Here is a 17,791-nt window from a genome sequence, read left to right as displayed (position 1 = left end):
AGAATTTTAGAAACTTTTGCAAATTTACTTGGAGAAAACACTTAAAATTTAGCTCAGGTGCCTCCCATTTCTCTTTAACTTTGCTGAGATGTTTCTACACCTTGATTGGAGTCCAAGGCCTCACAGCTCACAATGCACATCAGAGAAGCCATGAGGTCAAAGGAACTGTCTACAGGGCTCAGAAAGGCACAGATCTCAGGAAGGCTACAGAAGGGTTTATGTTGCACTGAAAGGTTCCCAAGAGCACAGCCGCCTCCGTAAACCTCATATGGAAGAAAGTTTGGCACAACCAGGACTCTTCCAAGAGCTAGTCGCCCAGCCAAACTGAGCAAATAAGGGGAAAAGGGCCTTCATAAGAAAGATGACCAAGAATGTGGTGGTCATTCCAACTGAGCTCCAGAGATCCTGTGTTGAGATGGGACAAAGTTCCAGAAGAACAGCCATCACTATAGCCCTCCACTGATCTAGGCTTATGGCAGAGTGGCTAGGCAGAAGCCTCAAGTGGATGGAAAATATACCACTTGGTGTTTGCAAAAACCTCTGTGTGAAAGCCAAACAGGCTTTCATGTGTTTTGCACCAACTTGAGGATTCCATCTTGTTTTGCAGCCAGATGGGTGAGTCTGGGTTTGGTGGAGAACATTACCTGCCTAACTGCATTGCTCCAACTGTGAAGTATGGTGGAGGAGGGATAATGGAATGGGGTTGTTTATCAGGGTTTGGACTAGGCCTCTTATCTCCAGTGAAGGGCAATCTTAATGCCTCAGTAGAACAAGATATTTTGGACAATGCTATGCTTCCAACTTTGAGGCAACAGTTTTAGGAAGGCCCTTTTCTATTCCAACATGACCGTGCCCCAGTGCACAAAGCAAGATCTATAAAGAGTCTTGTGACAGCCTTCTAAGAAGAGTCGAGGCGTTGGATGGATTTCACATGAAGATCTCTGGAGCTCAGTCAGTGACCATCCGGTTCTTGGTTACTTCATACTAAGGCCCTTCTCCCCCGACTGCTCAAGTTTGGCCAAGCAACCAGCTCTTAGAGGAGTCATGGTTGTGCCAAACTTCTTCCATTTGAGAATTATGGAGGCAACTGTGCTCTTGGGAGCCTTCAGAGCAGCAGAATTTTTTGTAGCCTTCTCTAGATCTGTGCCTTGAAAATTCCTGTCTCTGAGCTCTGCAGGCAGTTCCTTTAACCTCATAGCTTGGTTTTAGCTCCAGTATACACTGTGGCTGGAATGGCTTTCTATAGAGAGGTGTGTGCCTTTCCAAGTCATGCCCAATCTATCTAATTTACAACAGGTGGACTCCAATCAAGGTGTAGAAACATCTCAGCAAAGACCGAGAGAAATGGGAGGAGTGTGAGCTAAATTTCAAGTGTTTATACTTATGTCAATGTAATATTTCAGTTTTTATTTTTAATAAATGTGCAAAAATTTCTAAAATTCTGTTTTCACTCTGTCATGATGGGGCACTGAGTGTAGATCAATGAGAATAAAGTCCTATTTTTTTTTACTGTAGCATCAGACTGCAACAACAAAACTGACAGGGGTGAAGCAGGTCTGAATACTTTCTGATTGCACTGCTTTTACTGTACCTTGAAATGCTTAACCTATATGTTTTCTTATTATCTTTAGTCCCATGATAAATACTTGAATGGCTTGCCACTACAAGGCGCTCCAACCAAGCTTATCCTCACATACCACAAAAAAGTGAAAGATTTAATCAGATTTCATCTGTTTTGAAAATCGTCATCTTTCTGTCCCTTTCAGACAGCCTGGTGGACTGCGTGGACCCGGACTGTTGTGAGCAGTTGAGTTGCGGCTCTGACCCCCTGTGCCACGGCTCGGCCGACCCCTTGGCCCTGCTGAAGCAGAGCCAGCTGCCCCCCACCACGCCGCCCTCGCCCACCAATGCACACACCCACAGCTACTACCACCGCATACGCTTCCTTCTCGGCAAAGCAGCCACACACACTCTCCCTGGAGACGTGCCCTTTGATACCAGGTATGCTCCTGTTTACTCTTTGTGTGCCTGCGTGTGCATGCCAATACCTCCATGTATTTGTTTTGTGTGTCCATGTCCTTGAGCTGTCTTGCTGTAAACTACGTTGAAAAAGAAGTAGATAACGAAGTAAATACATCCATTAAATCACCCATTACCAGTTATTTGTGTAATGAGAGTATGTTTGCATGAGAAAATGTTCTTGCATGTGATCACATACCTCTGCTTACATGGCAGCAGTCTCCTCTGGAGATTAGCAGGCAGAGCATTGTCCTCCAGTATCAGTATCACGGTACAACTGTAGAGTTGGTTTGTCACGTATTCATGCTTAATGTATCACTCAGTTACACCAGTCACGAGGTGTCGCTATTAATTTTTCAGAGACCTCTCAGTGCAATCTAAGAGAGGAAATACATCTCTCTGACATGGTGATGGCCTAGAAAGTTCGCTGTTAAAACAAACAGGGATGCTTCCCTGAAATATGGCGAAGTGCGTTCTCCCTGTCCCGGTTCACCCCCAGAATAAACAAATGTATTAATTATGTGGCAGTTTTTTTCAGAAGGGAAATCGATGGCAGCTTTCAGGACAGGAGTAACAAACAGGGAGAGGCAGCCACCCAGGGAAACCACCCCATCCTTCATACATCCCTCCTGTGAAACAGAACAGATAGTCTTTCAGCCTGTGTGTGCTTTTGTGTGTGTGGGAGCTCAACACACGTGTCTGTCTGAATCTGTCTTCATTTGACCGGTTCAGCGATTATTCCACATTTAAGCAGCGTATTTCACACTTTACCGGCAAAATCAAGATGAATATTTCAAAACAGTGGAGATGTGACTGATAGCTTAAGGGCTATTTAAAGAACAACACAGCCTCTTTTTGCTGCAGGTACTACTGTCAGTGTAATATAAACATGACGTGGAGTTTTCGTTTTTATATGACAGGGTGTTGAAAGGTTTTACTGTGGGTGAAGCTATATTTACGGTCCTTGTATCCTGGCAATCTCGGGCAGATTTCTATGTGTGAAAGAAGGGAATTGTACTGAGCGGAATAAACCCAGTTGCTTTTTCTTCATGCACAAGGTCGTTTGGCTAGTCTGTCACAATATGCCTCTCTCTCTCCAAACAATGGTTATGTTCTCCATCATTGTAAACCTGTCATCTCTCCTTCTCTTTGTGTACCTCTTTCCCTTCTGCTCTCCCCCCACTTCCTGTCTTTGTTTTTCCAGTCGGGTGGCTGTGATTCGAGGTAGCGTGGCATTGCAGGATGGCTCTCCTCTGGTGGGAGTCAACATCACCTTTCCACAACATCCAGAGTATGGGTATACCATCAGCAGGCAGGATGGAAGGTAATACTAATACTCATAACTTAATTCATATAGCACATTTAAAAGCAAGTGTTTATAAAGAGCTTTGGCATGTCGAGGAAAGACACCAGCAACATCAGCAAAGGCCAAACAGTTCAAGAGCCTCAGCAAACAATGACCAGGATAATAATCCAACAGCTTCATAAGACTTAAAGACCCAGACTGCATGCAAACTAAGAAATCACAGGACATCATTAGGCCTAAGACCGTTGTAGTCAAGACCACACTATCCAAGACCAAGAAACCAGAGTGCACCAAGACCAAGACAAGACCAAGACTTTTGAGGGTGGAGGCTGAGTGGAGACTTATGCCGGTCTTACACCAAAGGACTTTGCTAAAACTCTTAAAAGACTGACATCTGAGACCCTTTCACATCAGTCTCTTCAAGACAATTTGTCTGCAAGCCATTACATTTTTAGTCTCAGACTAAGATTTAGCAAAGACTGTGGGTCACTAACTACAAGACAAGTATATGATTCCTTATAAGATTATTTCCCATCATGCATCTGATGGAAATTCCCAACAACAGTTTCTGAACAAGCTATAGAAGGAGATGGAGTTTGCATTTAAGTTAATATCCCTTATAATCCGATGTTTTTAAATCATTTACATCAAGTAGAAATGAAAGGAAAGTTAAATACCGAAGCAACTTTGAATGTTACTGCAATGACCAAGGAGCTGTGCTGGAAACACTTTAGAATAAAAGTAACGTAAGTAAATGTGAGACGTCTCACCACAAAAACAAACTGATAAGGCTTTTACTTTGAAAATCCCAGTGGCGGTTTACCGTACCTTTCATGGCAGCCTGGAATGAATTGTGTATCCATCTCTTGAGTTCTGAGCAGACAGTCAGTGGTTCTAGAATGATCTATGATCACATTCATGTTTTAAAGAGTGAAGGGAATTAATTGCTTATGCACAACAATGGCTCCCATTGGTGACTGAGAAACACAATTTGCATACGACCAGACTTAAGACTTAAAACAATATCAAACATGTTCAGTGGAGGATTAGGGGGATGAAATTAAAAATAACACACTACAAACTAAGGAAAAACCCAACGACAGTCAGCATGTCACATCCCACCCCACAGTCCAGATCACCCCATGTAGAGGTCTTTTAACAGATGCCTCTTGAAAATTCAGGATAAAATAGGCTCTACAAATATCAAAGCAGTAAAAATGATAGAAACGATAGCAAGGGTATAGAGAGGACAAGCAAAGAAAGAGGTACAAGCATTAGGAGATCACGAAAATAACAGTTATAAACAGGATAGAAGATAAAAGTCAAATAAAACCAACTAAGAAGATAAGAAGACAACATTAAAAGCAAGTCTACAAAAATAAGTGTTAAGAAGTGATTTAAATGATGTGACTGATTCAGCTTGCCTTATCTCCTCAGGCAGGTTGTTCCAAAGTTAAGGGGTCATAATGGAAACTGCCTCAACTTTGGAATGACCAGGAGGCCCCTGTCCAAGGATCTAAGGCTGGCTCGTAGGGGGTTAATAATTCTGATATGCAGCTGGGAGACAGACCCATACGTGTTTTAAAAGTAATAAGTAATATCTTAGAACCAAATCTTAAACTTGCAGGGAGACAGTGTAGGGAACTAAAATTGGGTCATGTGATGTTTTCTTTAAAACCAGTTGGAAGCCTAGCTGGTAGAGAAGGTAGCCACAGTCACAAAAGATGTGCTTATCCCCCTCATGCTTCAATCTTATTTTGTCTCTCTGTATTTTAAATGCAGTTTCGACCTGGTGACATTGGGCGCAATGTCTATGACGCTGCTTTTCCAGCGACCACCCTTCCTGCCACAAACACGCACCATTTGGACCCCTAACAACAACTTCCTGGTTCTGGGTCAGGTCACCATGTCTAGAGAAGAAGTTCAACAGCCTAAATGTGATATAAGAAGCGTTCTGAGTCCCTACCCTCTGGTCCTGCCCTACCCACTCCCAAGATACACAGGAGCGTGTGCAGAGAAGGGGCCAGCGGTACCCGAGCTACAGGTACAAAACACACCTCATTTGTATGAAAGGTAACCATGACTGGCTTTGTGTGTGGAGATGACAAGCTGTGAGTATGAAGCAGAGGCTCAATTTGTTACAGATGAACAACAAACCAGCCCGGCCTCACAGGGTTTTGCAAATATAGCCTGGTTCATATTTGCATCATACAAATAAGGATTAAAGAAGGCATGCAAATTAGCTCTCCATCCATATACTTCCTCGGCACCTGAGCAAATGAGCTTGTTGAAGGTCAGGTGAGGAGGTCAAACTTGTTATTAGACACAACCCCTCCAGCAGGACTCCAAGAGTTTTTTTTTTTTTTTTTTTTTTTTTATTCTTACTAAAATTCATCTTGAGCTTATCAAAATTCCTGGTACACCAAGAATGCTTTTCTGTTACCTGGACACAGACAGAAATGCCGCATCTGATACTTTCAATGCTCACAGGATCCTCTGGCACAAAGAAGTGAAGGCTTTACTCTGGAATAGTATTTTGATAGCATTCACATCCACTACAAACCATCTGCACTTCAAAGTTCAAGCTCATCTCACAGAATTAGACAGCATTGGGATGAATAGAGCAGCAAAATGAGGGAACATTTTATCCTCGTGACAAATAACACCTCAGGAAAACAGACAGCGAGGGAAAAGGGAAGGAACAGCACTGAGTGTTCACTGGGAGCTTAGAAACACCCACTGTGTTCACCTGTGCTCACAATGGAATCAAAGCCTTAAATTCCTTTCATGAAAATGTGCTAGAGATAGTCATCTCAGAGGTTATTTAATATTTAAGTTAATCACAGACTTAAAAGACATTTGATTTGAGACAAAAAGATATGAAAGTAGGTGAAGAAATGTTAGCCAAATACGTTAATTAAGAGTTTATCAGAGGCTTGAGCCTCGCTTTTACTTGCTCTACTTTTTTTTTAAAAGAAGACTTTCTTAAAGAAACCTTCATTTTGTCGAGTTAATTTGATTCATTAAAAAATAATTCCACATAAAACGCAGGACACAAGTCATTAACTAAAAATGAATTGTATGATTATTATGAAAGCATATTATGTAGACTTGGTGCACCTTTCTGCATGAGCTATTTCATCCTGTACCCGCCACTGGCACTTATTACATCAGCTCATTATACAAATAGAACATAATGATAAATCACCTTTCCTTTTTATATTATTCTCTTCATCTCATCTGTTAATCCTCTTTTCATCACCTGCATTTTTCACCCTGCTCTCCGTCTTGTTCTCCCTAGGCGGTGCAGGAAGAGGTTTCAATCCCAGGAGCATTCGCGAAGTTGAACTATTTGAGCACCCGCGCTGCAGGCTACTTCTCTCTGCTGCGAATCCTCCTCACACCCCCCTCCCCATCGTCCCCAATCTCCCCACTCGGCGGCCTCTCTAAGGTGCATGTCCGTGCATCCGTCCAGGGACGGCTGTACCAGCGTTGGTACCCTGCTGGGCCCGGCTTGGTCCACAGGCTGGTCTGGAACAAGACGGATGTTTATGGGCAGGAAGTCTGGGGCCTCACCCATGCAACTGGTAGGTAGAAATAATCAAATATATTGTCTTTAAAGGTCACATATTATGCAAGAACTTTTTCAGGCTTTTCGAGCAAAAATATGTGCCTCTGGCCAGTCCCCAACCCCCCCCCATCAGAAAAATCCATTTCCTCCCCCCACTCTTTCTCCACCTTTCAGAAAACGTGTGCTAAAACAAGCCATTCTCAGATTTTCACCTCATGATGTCATGTGGGGAGTTAGCCCCGCCCCTAGCTTCGGTTGGCCCTCCTTGCTTGGAAGAAAGTTCCACCCTCCCTTCCTGATCCTCCTCTCAACTGCCAGCTGAGAGAAAGATCAGGAGAGCCACATCCATTTCCTGAGAGGGGTGGAGTCAGGGGCGGAGTCAGACAGCTCAGTAACATTTAAAGCCACAGATACAGAAACAGCTCGTTCTGAGCAGGGCTGAAACAGAGGGGTTTTAAACATGAAAAATCCTGTACTGGTTTTTTTTTTTTTCAGCAACAAACTTCACAGGCATGTTTTGGGAACCTCTGGGGCCAATATAAACTTGTCTTTAATGGGTTAAACATGCGACTTTTAACAAAAGCAACCCCTTTGTCATGAACACAACTTTAGGCACATCATGAAAAATGCACTATGTACACACTTGCCCCTGAATCTGGGTATCCAGAGTGTCTCCTGACCCACAAAATGTGATGTAAGCCAGTCAGTCCCCTTTTTTGTGGTCACAAAACGCAAAATCTGACTGTTTTTTTTTTTTTTTAAATCTCTGCACCTTGTGATGTCAAAAAAGGAGTTATTATGATCGTACCCGCCCTTCACCTGCTGTCCCCACCACAGCAATGGAAGCACACAGCTCCACTATAGGCCCATGGAAGATGGGGCATTTGCATTTAGAGAGACACACATACTGAAATGAAGGCTGTTTGTTTTTTGGAAAGGAATGTCACATTTAAAAATTTTCATCTTAACACCTTCCCCCCTCAGTTTCAAGGCAAAAATTTCCAGAAAGATATTTGGCCAACACGAGTAAACACCTGAGCCATGAAGAGTGTGAATACTTGTAGCCAATGAAAAATGCTCATCATTAATCAGAAGTCAGTCAGTTTTTCAACCCCATATGTCGCAGCTTAAGTATTATTCACACAGGACTGGTATTACCTGTGGACCTCTGATAATTTCTTGATTATCCCCTAATGTCAGTGTTTGGTGCGGTCAGCGAAGTCTGTAATGTACACATTTCTTTTTTTTTTTTTTTTTTTTTTTTTTTAAATATATTTTGGAGCTTTTTATTTCTTTATTGACAGCGTAGGACAGTGGATAGAATCTAAGATATGGATAAGAGAGTGAGGGAGAGACATGTGGGAAATGCCACCACAGGCCGCCCTCGTACATGGGGCGTACCTTCAACCAGTAGTTCTCAGCGTAAGGGTCAGGACCACCTCATGGGTTGCGAGACACTAAGAGGAGGTCACCAGATGCCTTCCAAAAAGCAAAACACATTTTTAAATGATTTCAAATGTAATATTTGACCTACTATTTACAAAAAATATGCATGAAATTAGTTAAATTTTAAATAAAAACATAATTTGGAGAGATTTAGGCTGAAATCACAGAAAGCTTAAAAAAACCTAAGATATAAGTCTGCACACAACTTTTCTTGAACACAGTAAATTTACCACAGAACATTTTAATCAATTGAATGAAATTTTACTCTGAAAAATAGAACATTTGGTCCCAGTTTATATAGAGCACGAGTGTCAAAGTCAAGGCCCGGGGGCCAAACCTGGCCCGTGGTATAGTTATACCTGGCCCGCATCATATCATTTTTTTATTATAACTGGCCCACCCATATGAGGTCTGCAGATTTCCTCCTGTAAAAAAAAAATTTGATTTTACCTTGTTGGTTTGAAATATTCTTGTTAAGTCATCCAAATTTGAAAAAGAAAAGAGAAAAATGATTAGCTAAAAAGCCAAGAAGGTGGGAAAATAAAATTAATTTATGTTTTCATGTCAACTTTTCAATTTTGCATCTCAAAGTTAGAACTTAAACTTACGATTTTGGCTTTTAATGTCATATTTTGACCTTTTAGAATGGCATTTAAAAATTTTAAGTGATCTTTTCAACTCATGATTTTGAATTTTATCCCACATTTTGGCCTTTTCAACGCCTAACCTAAATTTTAACCCCGTATTTCGTTCTTTAAAAACTCAGTTAAAAATTTAAAACCCATGATTTGAATTTTATCTCATATTTTTACCTTTTAAACTCATGATTTAAAATTGTATCTCATATTTTGACCTTTAAAACATATTTTTTATTTTTTTATCTCTTTTTTCTCTTAAAGCTCATAATTTCAACATTAAATCTCACATGTTTACCTTTAAATCAGAATTTTGTTGTTTTTTTTTATCATATTTTGACCTTTTGAACTGATTATTTTGACTCCTATATCTTTTTTTTACCTTTTAAACTCATGATTTCAAATTTTATTTTGTATTTTGATGTTAAAAACTTGCTTTTTTAATTTTATCTCATATTTTGACCTATAAAACTTGTGATTTCAAATTTTATTTAATATTTTTGCCTTTTATAAACTTAATTTTGAATTTTAATTCCATGCTTTGACCTTTTTAACTAATATTTTTGTCTTTTTATCTCAGATTTTGAAACTTTAAATCGATAATTTTGACTATTTTTAATATCAAAATCATCTATCATCAGTTCTTTTTTTTTCCATATTTCATTAGGGGTGAAAATTATGTTGACAGTTTCTGGTTAAATGTTGACCCTGGTGGGCCCTCAGGTTGGACCTAAATTCAGAATCCGGCCTCTGCTGTGATTGAGTTTGACACCCTGATATAGAGTAAAATTCACTCTGCTCACAGAGTAATGTTTTCAGAGTTGTTTTTACTCTAAAAAAGTGTTTTTTTTTACTCTAAATGATGATTATGTACTCCATGATGAGCAAAATAAAACCAACTCGTACTCAATACAGAGTAATACAGAACATTATTTACTCATTATAGCACCGTTCTTAATACAATGTTATATTTAGTCCTTTCAGTTCTGTTTTTCATTCTTATAGAAATAATTCCTTCTCATTACAGAACAATTTCTACGCCACATAGAATTAAGTAATGCTTCTGTAGAACTGTATCTTACTCTAAATAGATTAAGCTTCCTCTTTATTTAGAGCTACAGGTAATTCTACTATTCCACCCATAAATGGCATAAGAACAAAAGAGGCTTTTTGCCTACACATACTAGCCATAGTGTTTTAATATTACGGAAACAATAGTATTGACTATATGACAAGAACCCAGGAGCAGAGCACGAGACGAAGTAGTACAGTTAAAGAAGTTTATTTGACAACAATAGTGCAGATATATGCAGAATAGTGAGTGTACTGGCTGGTGGTTGGCAGTAGCACAGGCAGAGAGATGGAGACACTGCAAAAAAAGAGGACATATGGAGTTAGACGGGGCAAAAAACACTGAAAAATCACTAGATTATCAAAGGTTGAAGAGGAGCTGGGTTACCTGATTAGAAGCTGTAGTACACAGGTGTTTGAAGGTTCATCACCAGGTGAGGAGATCTTGATTTCCAAGGATGAGCTGCAGCTGGGACAGCTAATGAGCTGCAGCCGTGACGGCCCATCAGTGATGGCAGCTGAAAACTTAAGTGGGTATGGTTTAGGTTTTACTCCAGCAGAATTTCCTCTGTGTTTTTACCCCAACTTTGGTGGTGGCTGGTCAAAAAATATTCTATAAAAAGGAGTAAATTTACTATTTCTGAGTGAAACATCTTTTACTCTGGAAAAATTACTCCCCAGATGTTCCTGTGAATGTTCACACCTCAACCAGCTCCAGGTACAGTGGAGGTCTCCAGTCTCTGGCCCTATTTTATTATTATTTTGGGTTGCAAGTTGAAAACATTAAGAACCCGTGCAGGGTGCTGCATTGCTACAGCAATGCACAGTGATTTTTTATTTTTCTACCAGATATGCAATGTTGGGCACATCACATTTCACTAATGTGAAACCATGATTTCTAGCTGACAACATGCACTTAAGTTTTTCCCTCTCTCTGTATATACTTTAACCTGCAGCTCGCCGTCTATGACTGATAAACTAGTGAAATATCTCCTCTAGCTCTTCCATTACACATTGAGGTTGCATTAGTCACCTGTGCGCATCTTCAGCTGATCAGACAAGAGGAAGAGAGAGAAAGTCAGTAATCCCTCCCGTTAATGTGTAAGAAAGAGGGACATTTAATGTAAATGAACAGCTGTTATGATGCTGCTGGTGTACAAATTTGTGATCATTACGCAGCCACAGCAACCCTCCTTGCACGGATCAGCTGCTGTAGCCTAACCACTGAATGTTGAATGACACATTTCAAATCATAAATTGTGTTACCCCAGAAATGTACGGCTCAATAATACTGATATAAAATCAGGCACTTGCAAAGAGAAACTGTAGGAAGCAGAGCAGCTGTGTATGAAGAGAGCAGAGGTGCATGCACGCATATTTGGACACTAGAGTTTGAATAAATAAGCTAAGTAAAATAAAGCCATTTTTACACATATGCTGAAATTCACTAAAAGAGAAGCACTATTTATAACCTATATGTGCCAAAACTTTGTTAACTATCTCCCAGAAAGGCTCTAGTATTTTTTTCAATCAAAAGACCACCTGTAATTACAGAGATGTCAGTTTGTACAGGATTACCGTTACCTGTGGACCTCTGTGTGCACTGAGTATGGTCGGATTTTTCTTTAATCTGCAAATTACAGACATGTTTGATTGGTACGGGATTAAAAACACAGATGTCCTTCGCAATTATTACAACATACCAGAGGTCCCTAGGTAATTAAAGTCCCGTGCAAATAGAGCAAAATAATCCATACCTAATAAAACCAATTTAAAAAAGTGATCATAAACAGACTCGTGCAATAATGATAATAATATTCCAAACAGGCGCCTGCTCTGTTAACCGAGCCAAACCTGCACCCATGTTTAACATTTTTATAGTTTTTTAAACAGACGCAGGCATATACTTTTCTCTGCATGGCTATAACAGAAAAGTGTGTCTTTGCTGTGCTGTCTTTAAATTTTCAAGGCAGTTTAGGTTGTGCTGGAAATATACAGATACAAGAATTTGTACTTGTGCCAACTAGTGAGGAAAAATGTACTTTTCTGTGATGAACGATGGATCTCAGATCTGTGCAATCCTTGGAAGAGAGCCAGCCTTGTGCTTGTATAAAATCTATTAGCATGGAAGAGCAGCTTGGTCTTCACCTGTTAGAACCTTTAGAGCTGACTAATTCACACAATCAGTGTTTTGGTCCTGACACCAGCAGAAATATTTGAATGTTAAACGCTTTGACTTATTCTAATTGAGCAGTGTGATGCTGCCAGTAAATCAGTGCATCTAAGTCATTGCAGCCAAAAGTTTATCAGAAATTAATACAAGACTTAACCTTCCTTTTGAGCACATTTGAGTTCTGATATGTCAGGGTGAACACCCACCAGCACTCAAATATGCTAGATTAAGAAAGACACAATGAGTTAGAATTTTAAATTAAATTCCACTGTTTGAATTAATTTAGCACTTTTATATTATGAATTAACATAAATCAGCTTTTATTACAGTCATGCAATGTTTGATCTTAACTGCAAAATGATGAATTATGAATAAAAAATTTGAACTTTTGCAAGAAATTTTTAGCAAACAATGACAGCGCATTCAGAAAGTATTCAGACCCCCATTCAGACCAAGCCATGAGGTCCAAGGAAGTGCCTGCAGAGCTCAGAGACAGGATTGTTGCAGATCCATTATTCTCAAATGGAAGACTTTTAGCACAACCAGAGCCGGATGCCAAGTCTCTTTTAGATCGGTCCTCAGTCTTATGGATTTGCTTGAACTGGAAGTATCCGCCATCTTAAAGACTGTGCCAAAGCTCTTACAGGGTTTTAAGACCCAAGCCATAAGACCGAGGACTGAGATTTGAAGCAAAGACACATGAAAGCAGGCTTCCCGGAACTCTTTTTTACTCAGAGACACGCCCCCTTATTGGATATCACTCTCTGACTGGACGCAGTGGATGTCGGTGAAACTTCTCAGCACTTAACAGACGATAAACAGACTCAACAGACTCTAAACAGAATATAAACATCAGGAGTTTTAAAGGCTCAATAACTGATGGGCTGGGATTTAAAAGAAGTGTTTGAAATAAGCATTTACAGTGAAAAATTGAGAGTATATTTAATAAAATCAATAATAAAGAGTGAATCAGTAAGGAGTTTAATATTTGATTAGTTTTCTGATTCACCTTCAAACGTAAAATATGTTAAAAGCTCATAAAATCTAAAGATTCAGATATGAATCTTCCCTTTCCCACCAAACACCGACATCATTCAGACATTTTTTTTTCTACATTCAGTCCATCATAGCCTTAATTTAGACACAAGTTAGTCTTAGGAAACTGAGCCATGTTTGTCCGTCTGATTTAGTTCAAATTTAGCCAAATAATAGTCGTTAAAAACGTCTCCTCTTTGTTTAATCAATGTCTAGATTTAATAGAAAAGTGAAAGGTTAAAAGATGTCATTTTCAGGTTGTTGAAAAGATGTCTCTATAAATACGTCTCTATAAAGATGTTGCTGTAATATTGTCATATTTTAAACATCTTTACGACTATTTTTTGCTGGGTGTTATAGTAGTCTATTTAGTAATTTCTGTTTATTAGATTATGAAAAGAATTAAAGTCAGACAGCAGCAGTCTGTTTGTCAGGAAGAAACACGTTTAGAGCATCGCAGCGTTAAAAGTTTCTATCAGTCTGATAGTGAGCATCAGGTTTGATCATTAGCTTTCACACTAAATAATTAGGATAATAAATAATTTTATAATATAGCATTTGCTGGTAGAAAGAGTCTGCATGTTTTTGGATATCAAAAAATAGTTGAAAAGAAGCTAAAAAAACGTCTCCACTATGTCTAAACAACGTCTAGATTTAAAAGAAAAGTGAAAGGGGAAAAGATGTAAATTTCAGACCGTTGAAAAGACGGTGCTGTATGGTCATACTTCTAAGGACTATTATTGGGCTAAATTTGGGCTAAATCAGATGGACAGAATAATTTAATAATTTCCTACAACTATCTTGTGTCTAAATTCAGGGTTATGATGGACCGAATGTAGAAAAAAATGTCTAAATGATGTTAGTGTTTGGCGGGAAAGGAAGATTTATATCTGATTCTTTAGATTTTATGAGCTTTGAACATGTTTTATGTTTGAGAGTGAATCAGAAAACTAATCAAATATTAAACTCCACTGATTCATTCTTTATTATTGATTTTATTAATATATTCTAAATATAAATGCTTATTTCAAACACATTTTAAAATCCCAGCCCATCAGTAAGAGCCTTTTTAAACTTTTGATGTTTCCTGCAGGTTTCTCTTCATGCAGGTGTTTTCTGATCCCACACTGAGATCAATCACTGTAAATGTGGATATTTGTTTCGAATAAATACAGTACAAATTATGCAGACACAGCTGTTTCTGCCTCCTGACAGCTGGTTGGTGATCAGCTGATTAATGATCAGCTGATTGATGATCAGCTGATTGATGATCAGCTGGCATTGTCATCATAAACTGGCGTCGCTTCAAGTGACGCCGCGGGGGAAGGACGTACCATGGACCGTTAATCCTCGGCCTTATGGCTTCAGTCTTTTGCATCCATTCCTCAGTCACTCCATGAGTCTCTGGTGGGCGGGACTAAGACTCAAGGAAAAGACTCATGCCAAAGACCCAAGCCATATAACAAGAGACGTGAGAAGCACCCCAGGACTCTTCCAAGACCTGGTGGCTTGGCCAAACTGAGCAATGGGGGGAGCAATTGGTGACTAAGAACCTGATGGTCACTCTGACTGAGCTTCAAATGGACTTTCATGTGTTTTACACTGAGCAGAGGCTTCCGTCTGTAGCGTAGATGAATGAGAGAAAAAAATGTTTTTTTTCTACTGTTGCATCACGCTGCAGCATAAAACATCAAAACAACTGAAGAGGGTATGAATACTTTCTAAATGCTCTGTATCAAAAAAGGAATATACCCACCTTCACAGATCAGTTCAGGTCAGAGCTTTAATGTTCCACAGGGGAAAATTTGGTTTTCAGATGTTTTTAGAAGAACAGATAAGAACACAGAGATTTACATTAACAAAGTACATCATTGTAGCGGCATGTACCCAGCTTTGATTAAGAAAGAAATCCTCCAGTCCTCATAAAAAAATCTCATAAAGTGCAGAAGAGAACATTCAGAATGCAGAATGTAAAATGTACAAACTTTAAAACGATCACAGCCCTCTCAATAGGCCATTCTGAAAACACACTAAAATCATCAGCACCACTAGGAAAGTGAATTTAAGTGTTGTGCAAGTTCACTGCATCAATTGCACATGAGACAATAGAGAATTTGTATCGTTTGTTCTAGCTCTTGGGAGCCGATATCTCTGGGTACAGATGGGTGCATACATGAATTTGAGTGATGTGTCATTGTTTAACAGTCTCCTTTTATAACAAATTAACTCCTTTATTTTTATTTAAGACATGATTAGGAAAAAAGTCAGTAACTTTCTGAAAAAGGAAAGATGCCTAAGTGCTTTTTTTTATCCAGCCCTCAATTCAAGCAGGGGCTCCCCAAAAAAAACTGCATCAGAGATCTGGGACCCGCATCTTCCCTTTAAGGGAGGAGAAAGTGCACGATATTGCACGAAGCATCATGTTCAAAACTTGCATTTTAGGTCATTTTTATTACTTTTACTTGCATTTAAGCACAAATATCATTTAAAGGTCACATTTTATGCAAAATACACTTTTCAGGCTTTTCTAACAAAAATATGTGCCCCTGGCCTGAATCAGAATCAGAATCAGAAAAATCCATTCCTTCCTCCCCTCTCTTTCTCCACCTTTCAGAGGATGTGTGCTGAAACGAGCCAGTCTCAGATGTCACGTGGGGAGTTAGCACCGCCCCCAGATTCGGTCGGCCCTCCCCGCTTGAAGGAAAGTTCCGCCCTCCTCTCCTTGTCAGGAGAGCCACATCAATTAAGCCACATCCATTTCCTGAGAGGGGCGGAGTCAGACAGCTCATGAACATTTAAAGCTACAGACACAGAAACAGCTCGTTCTGAGCAGGAAACAGAGGGGTTTTTTAGACATGCGAAAATCCAATACTGATGTGTTTTTTCAGCAACAAACTTCACAGGCGTGTTTTGAGGTCCTCTGGGAGCAATATAATCTTGTCTTAAAGGGGGAAAATATGTGACCTTTAATAATTAATTTTTGATTTTAATCTAACCTAATTTTAACAATACTTTTTGAAATAATAGATTCAATTTATGATTTCAAATTATAGGAAATTCTCTTTGTTTTATGGAAAGCATCCCATGACCCCCTTTGCTGTCTCGGGATGCAAATTTTGGATGCACTGACTGAAAGAACATGCCAGCATAATACAGGCATTTTAAATCATTCTAAAATATATATGCCTTGATTACTTTCTTTACTTTTTTTCAGGACTGTCAAAATTAATTGAGTTCATCATGATTAATCACAATTAGTGCACAAATTTTTTTTAGAGCATTTTATCTCGTGCTTTCTTGCCTCTTCAGCCTACTTTGGTGAGTCTACAGCAGCATTTTCCTGCATCCACAGTGACGTAGAATTATTTGACCACTGCTCCTTAATGCCTCGGTTCACTTTAAAAAACTCAGAAGTCATCGTAACCTTGGGCCAACAAACATTTACCTTTTCACCGTGCCCTTATTTCATTCAAGATTCATTATAAGCTTTTTTTTTCCTGTGATTAAGTTCAGGTTAAGATCTTCAATCTACCTATAAAAGCAGGCCTCTGTCCAAACAGGAGGTCAGGTACTCTGAGAAATCCAAAGCAGCACAAAAACTGTTCTGAATGCAAAAATAGTGGAATTTCAAAAATGCGGTAAAAAAAGGGGTGGGATTTATCACCATTTTGGCAGCCATAGTTATTTTTCACTTTCGCAAGATTAAGTGTATTGAAATGCACCTTGCACCGGCTCTTAAAAATATTGACCACTAACAGTGGAGAGGAGTAGCTTTACTGAGAAAAGGAATGGAAAGATGGTTAACTCCTCATAGAGACTGGAGTATGTATTTTAGATATGTCTGCAGAAAGCACTGGACAGAACTAACTCTGTGGAGAAAAATCTGTTTGTGTTAAAAATCCACATCTGGATGAAAATTGGTTATGAATCTGTTCCCATTGTGTATTTCTCCCTGATGTCCTCTTTCACCTTTCCACAAAGAGAAGAGCTGGCTATATAACTGCTCCTGTTATTGCACTTCTTCTTTGTTAAGACAGAAACAGCCAATTCGAGCCATACAGGCTTAAACCTTTGACCTTCCTATTGGTCATTTCAGATTTAATGCTTCTTCTATCTGTCTGCAACAAACAGTTGAGCTGCGAGAGAGTGCTTTTCATAAGCACTGAGGTATCGCAGACATACCAGAAGCTTTGTCCACTCGAGTGCATGGTCTCGAACAGAGATTGCATCTCTCCATCCCGAGGCTCTCTCTCTCTCTCTCTCCCCCGTCCTGATCCTTCCCCTCCTCTCCTTATCTGTTTGAGCTGCATTTCATCTGCTCCAGCTCCGTCCTGATCTCTCACCTCTTCTCAACTCCAATGATCTCCTTTTTTTTTTTTATTTGCCCTGCTTTGCTGAACCTCCACCGTCTCTCCCTCTCTCCCTTTCATTCTCTATCATCGCTGTGTTTCTTGTGTATCTGTCCTCTCCTGAACCTTCCCTTCTCTGCTGTTTGTTAATTCCTCTGTACACTCTCATCTCCCCTGTTACCTCAC

General features: G+C 39.5%; 1 protein-coding gene across 1 annotated transcript in view; it reads left to right on the top strand.

Moving 5' to 3' along the window:
• The window catches only part of tenm1 (teneurin transmembrane protein 1), a 351,544-nt gene that overhangs the window by 231,098 nt on the left and 102,655 nt on the right, over positions 1 to 17,791 (top strand). The window contains exons 15-18 of the mRNA XM_041797861.1: positions 1,767 to 2,001; positions 3,224 to 3,343; positions 5,108 to 5,369; positions 6,627 to 6,912. Coding sequence (XP_041653795.1) covers positions 1,767 to 2,001; positions 3,224 to 3,343; positions 5,108 to 5,369; positions 6,627 to 6,912 — 903 coding nt within the window. The remainder of the gene's footprint in view (positions 1 to 1,766; positions 2,002 to 3,223; positions 3,344 to 5,107; positions 5,370 to 6,626; positions 6,913 to 17,791) is intronic.

This window comes from Cheilinus undulatus, linkage group 10, assembly GCF_018320785.1.
Source record: "Cheilinus undulatus linkage group 10, ASM1832078v1, whole genome shotgun sequence".
Taxonomy (NCBI): domain Eukaryota; kingdom Metazoa; phylum Chordata; class Actinopteri; order Labriformes; family Labridae; genus Cheilinus; species Cheilinus undulatus.
The sequence above is the reverse complement of the archived record's forward strand: the minus strand, read 5'-3'. Positions and strand labels throughout refer to the sequence as shown.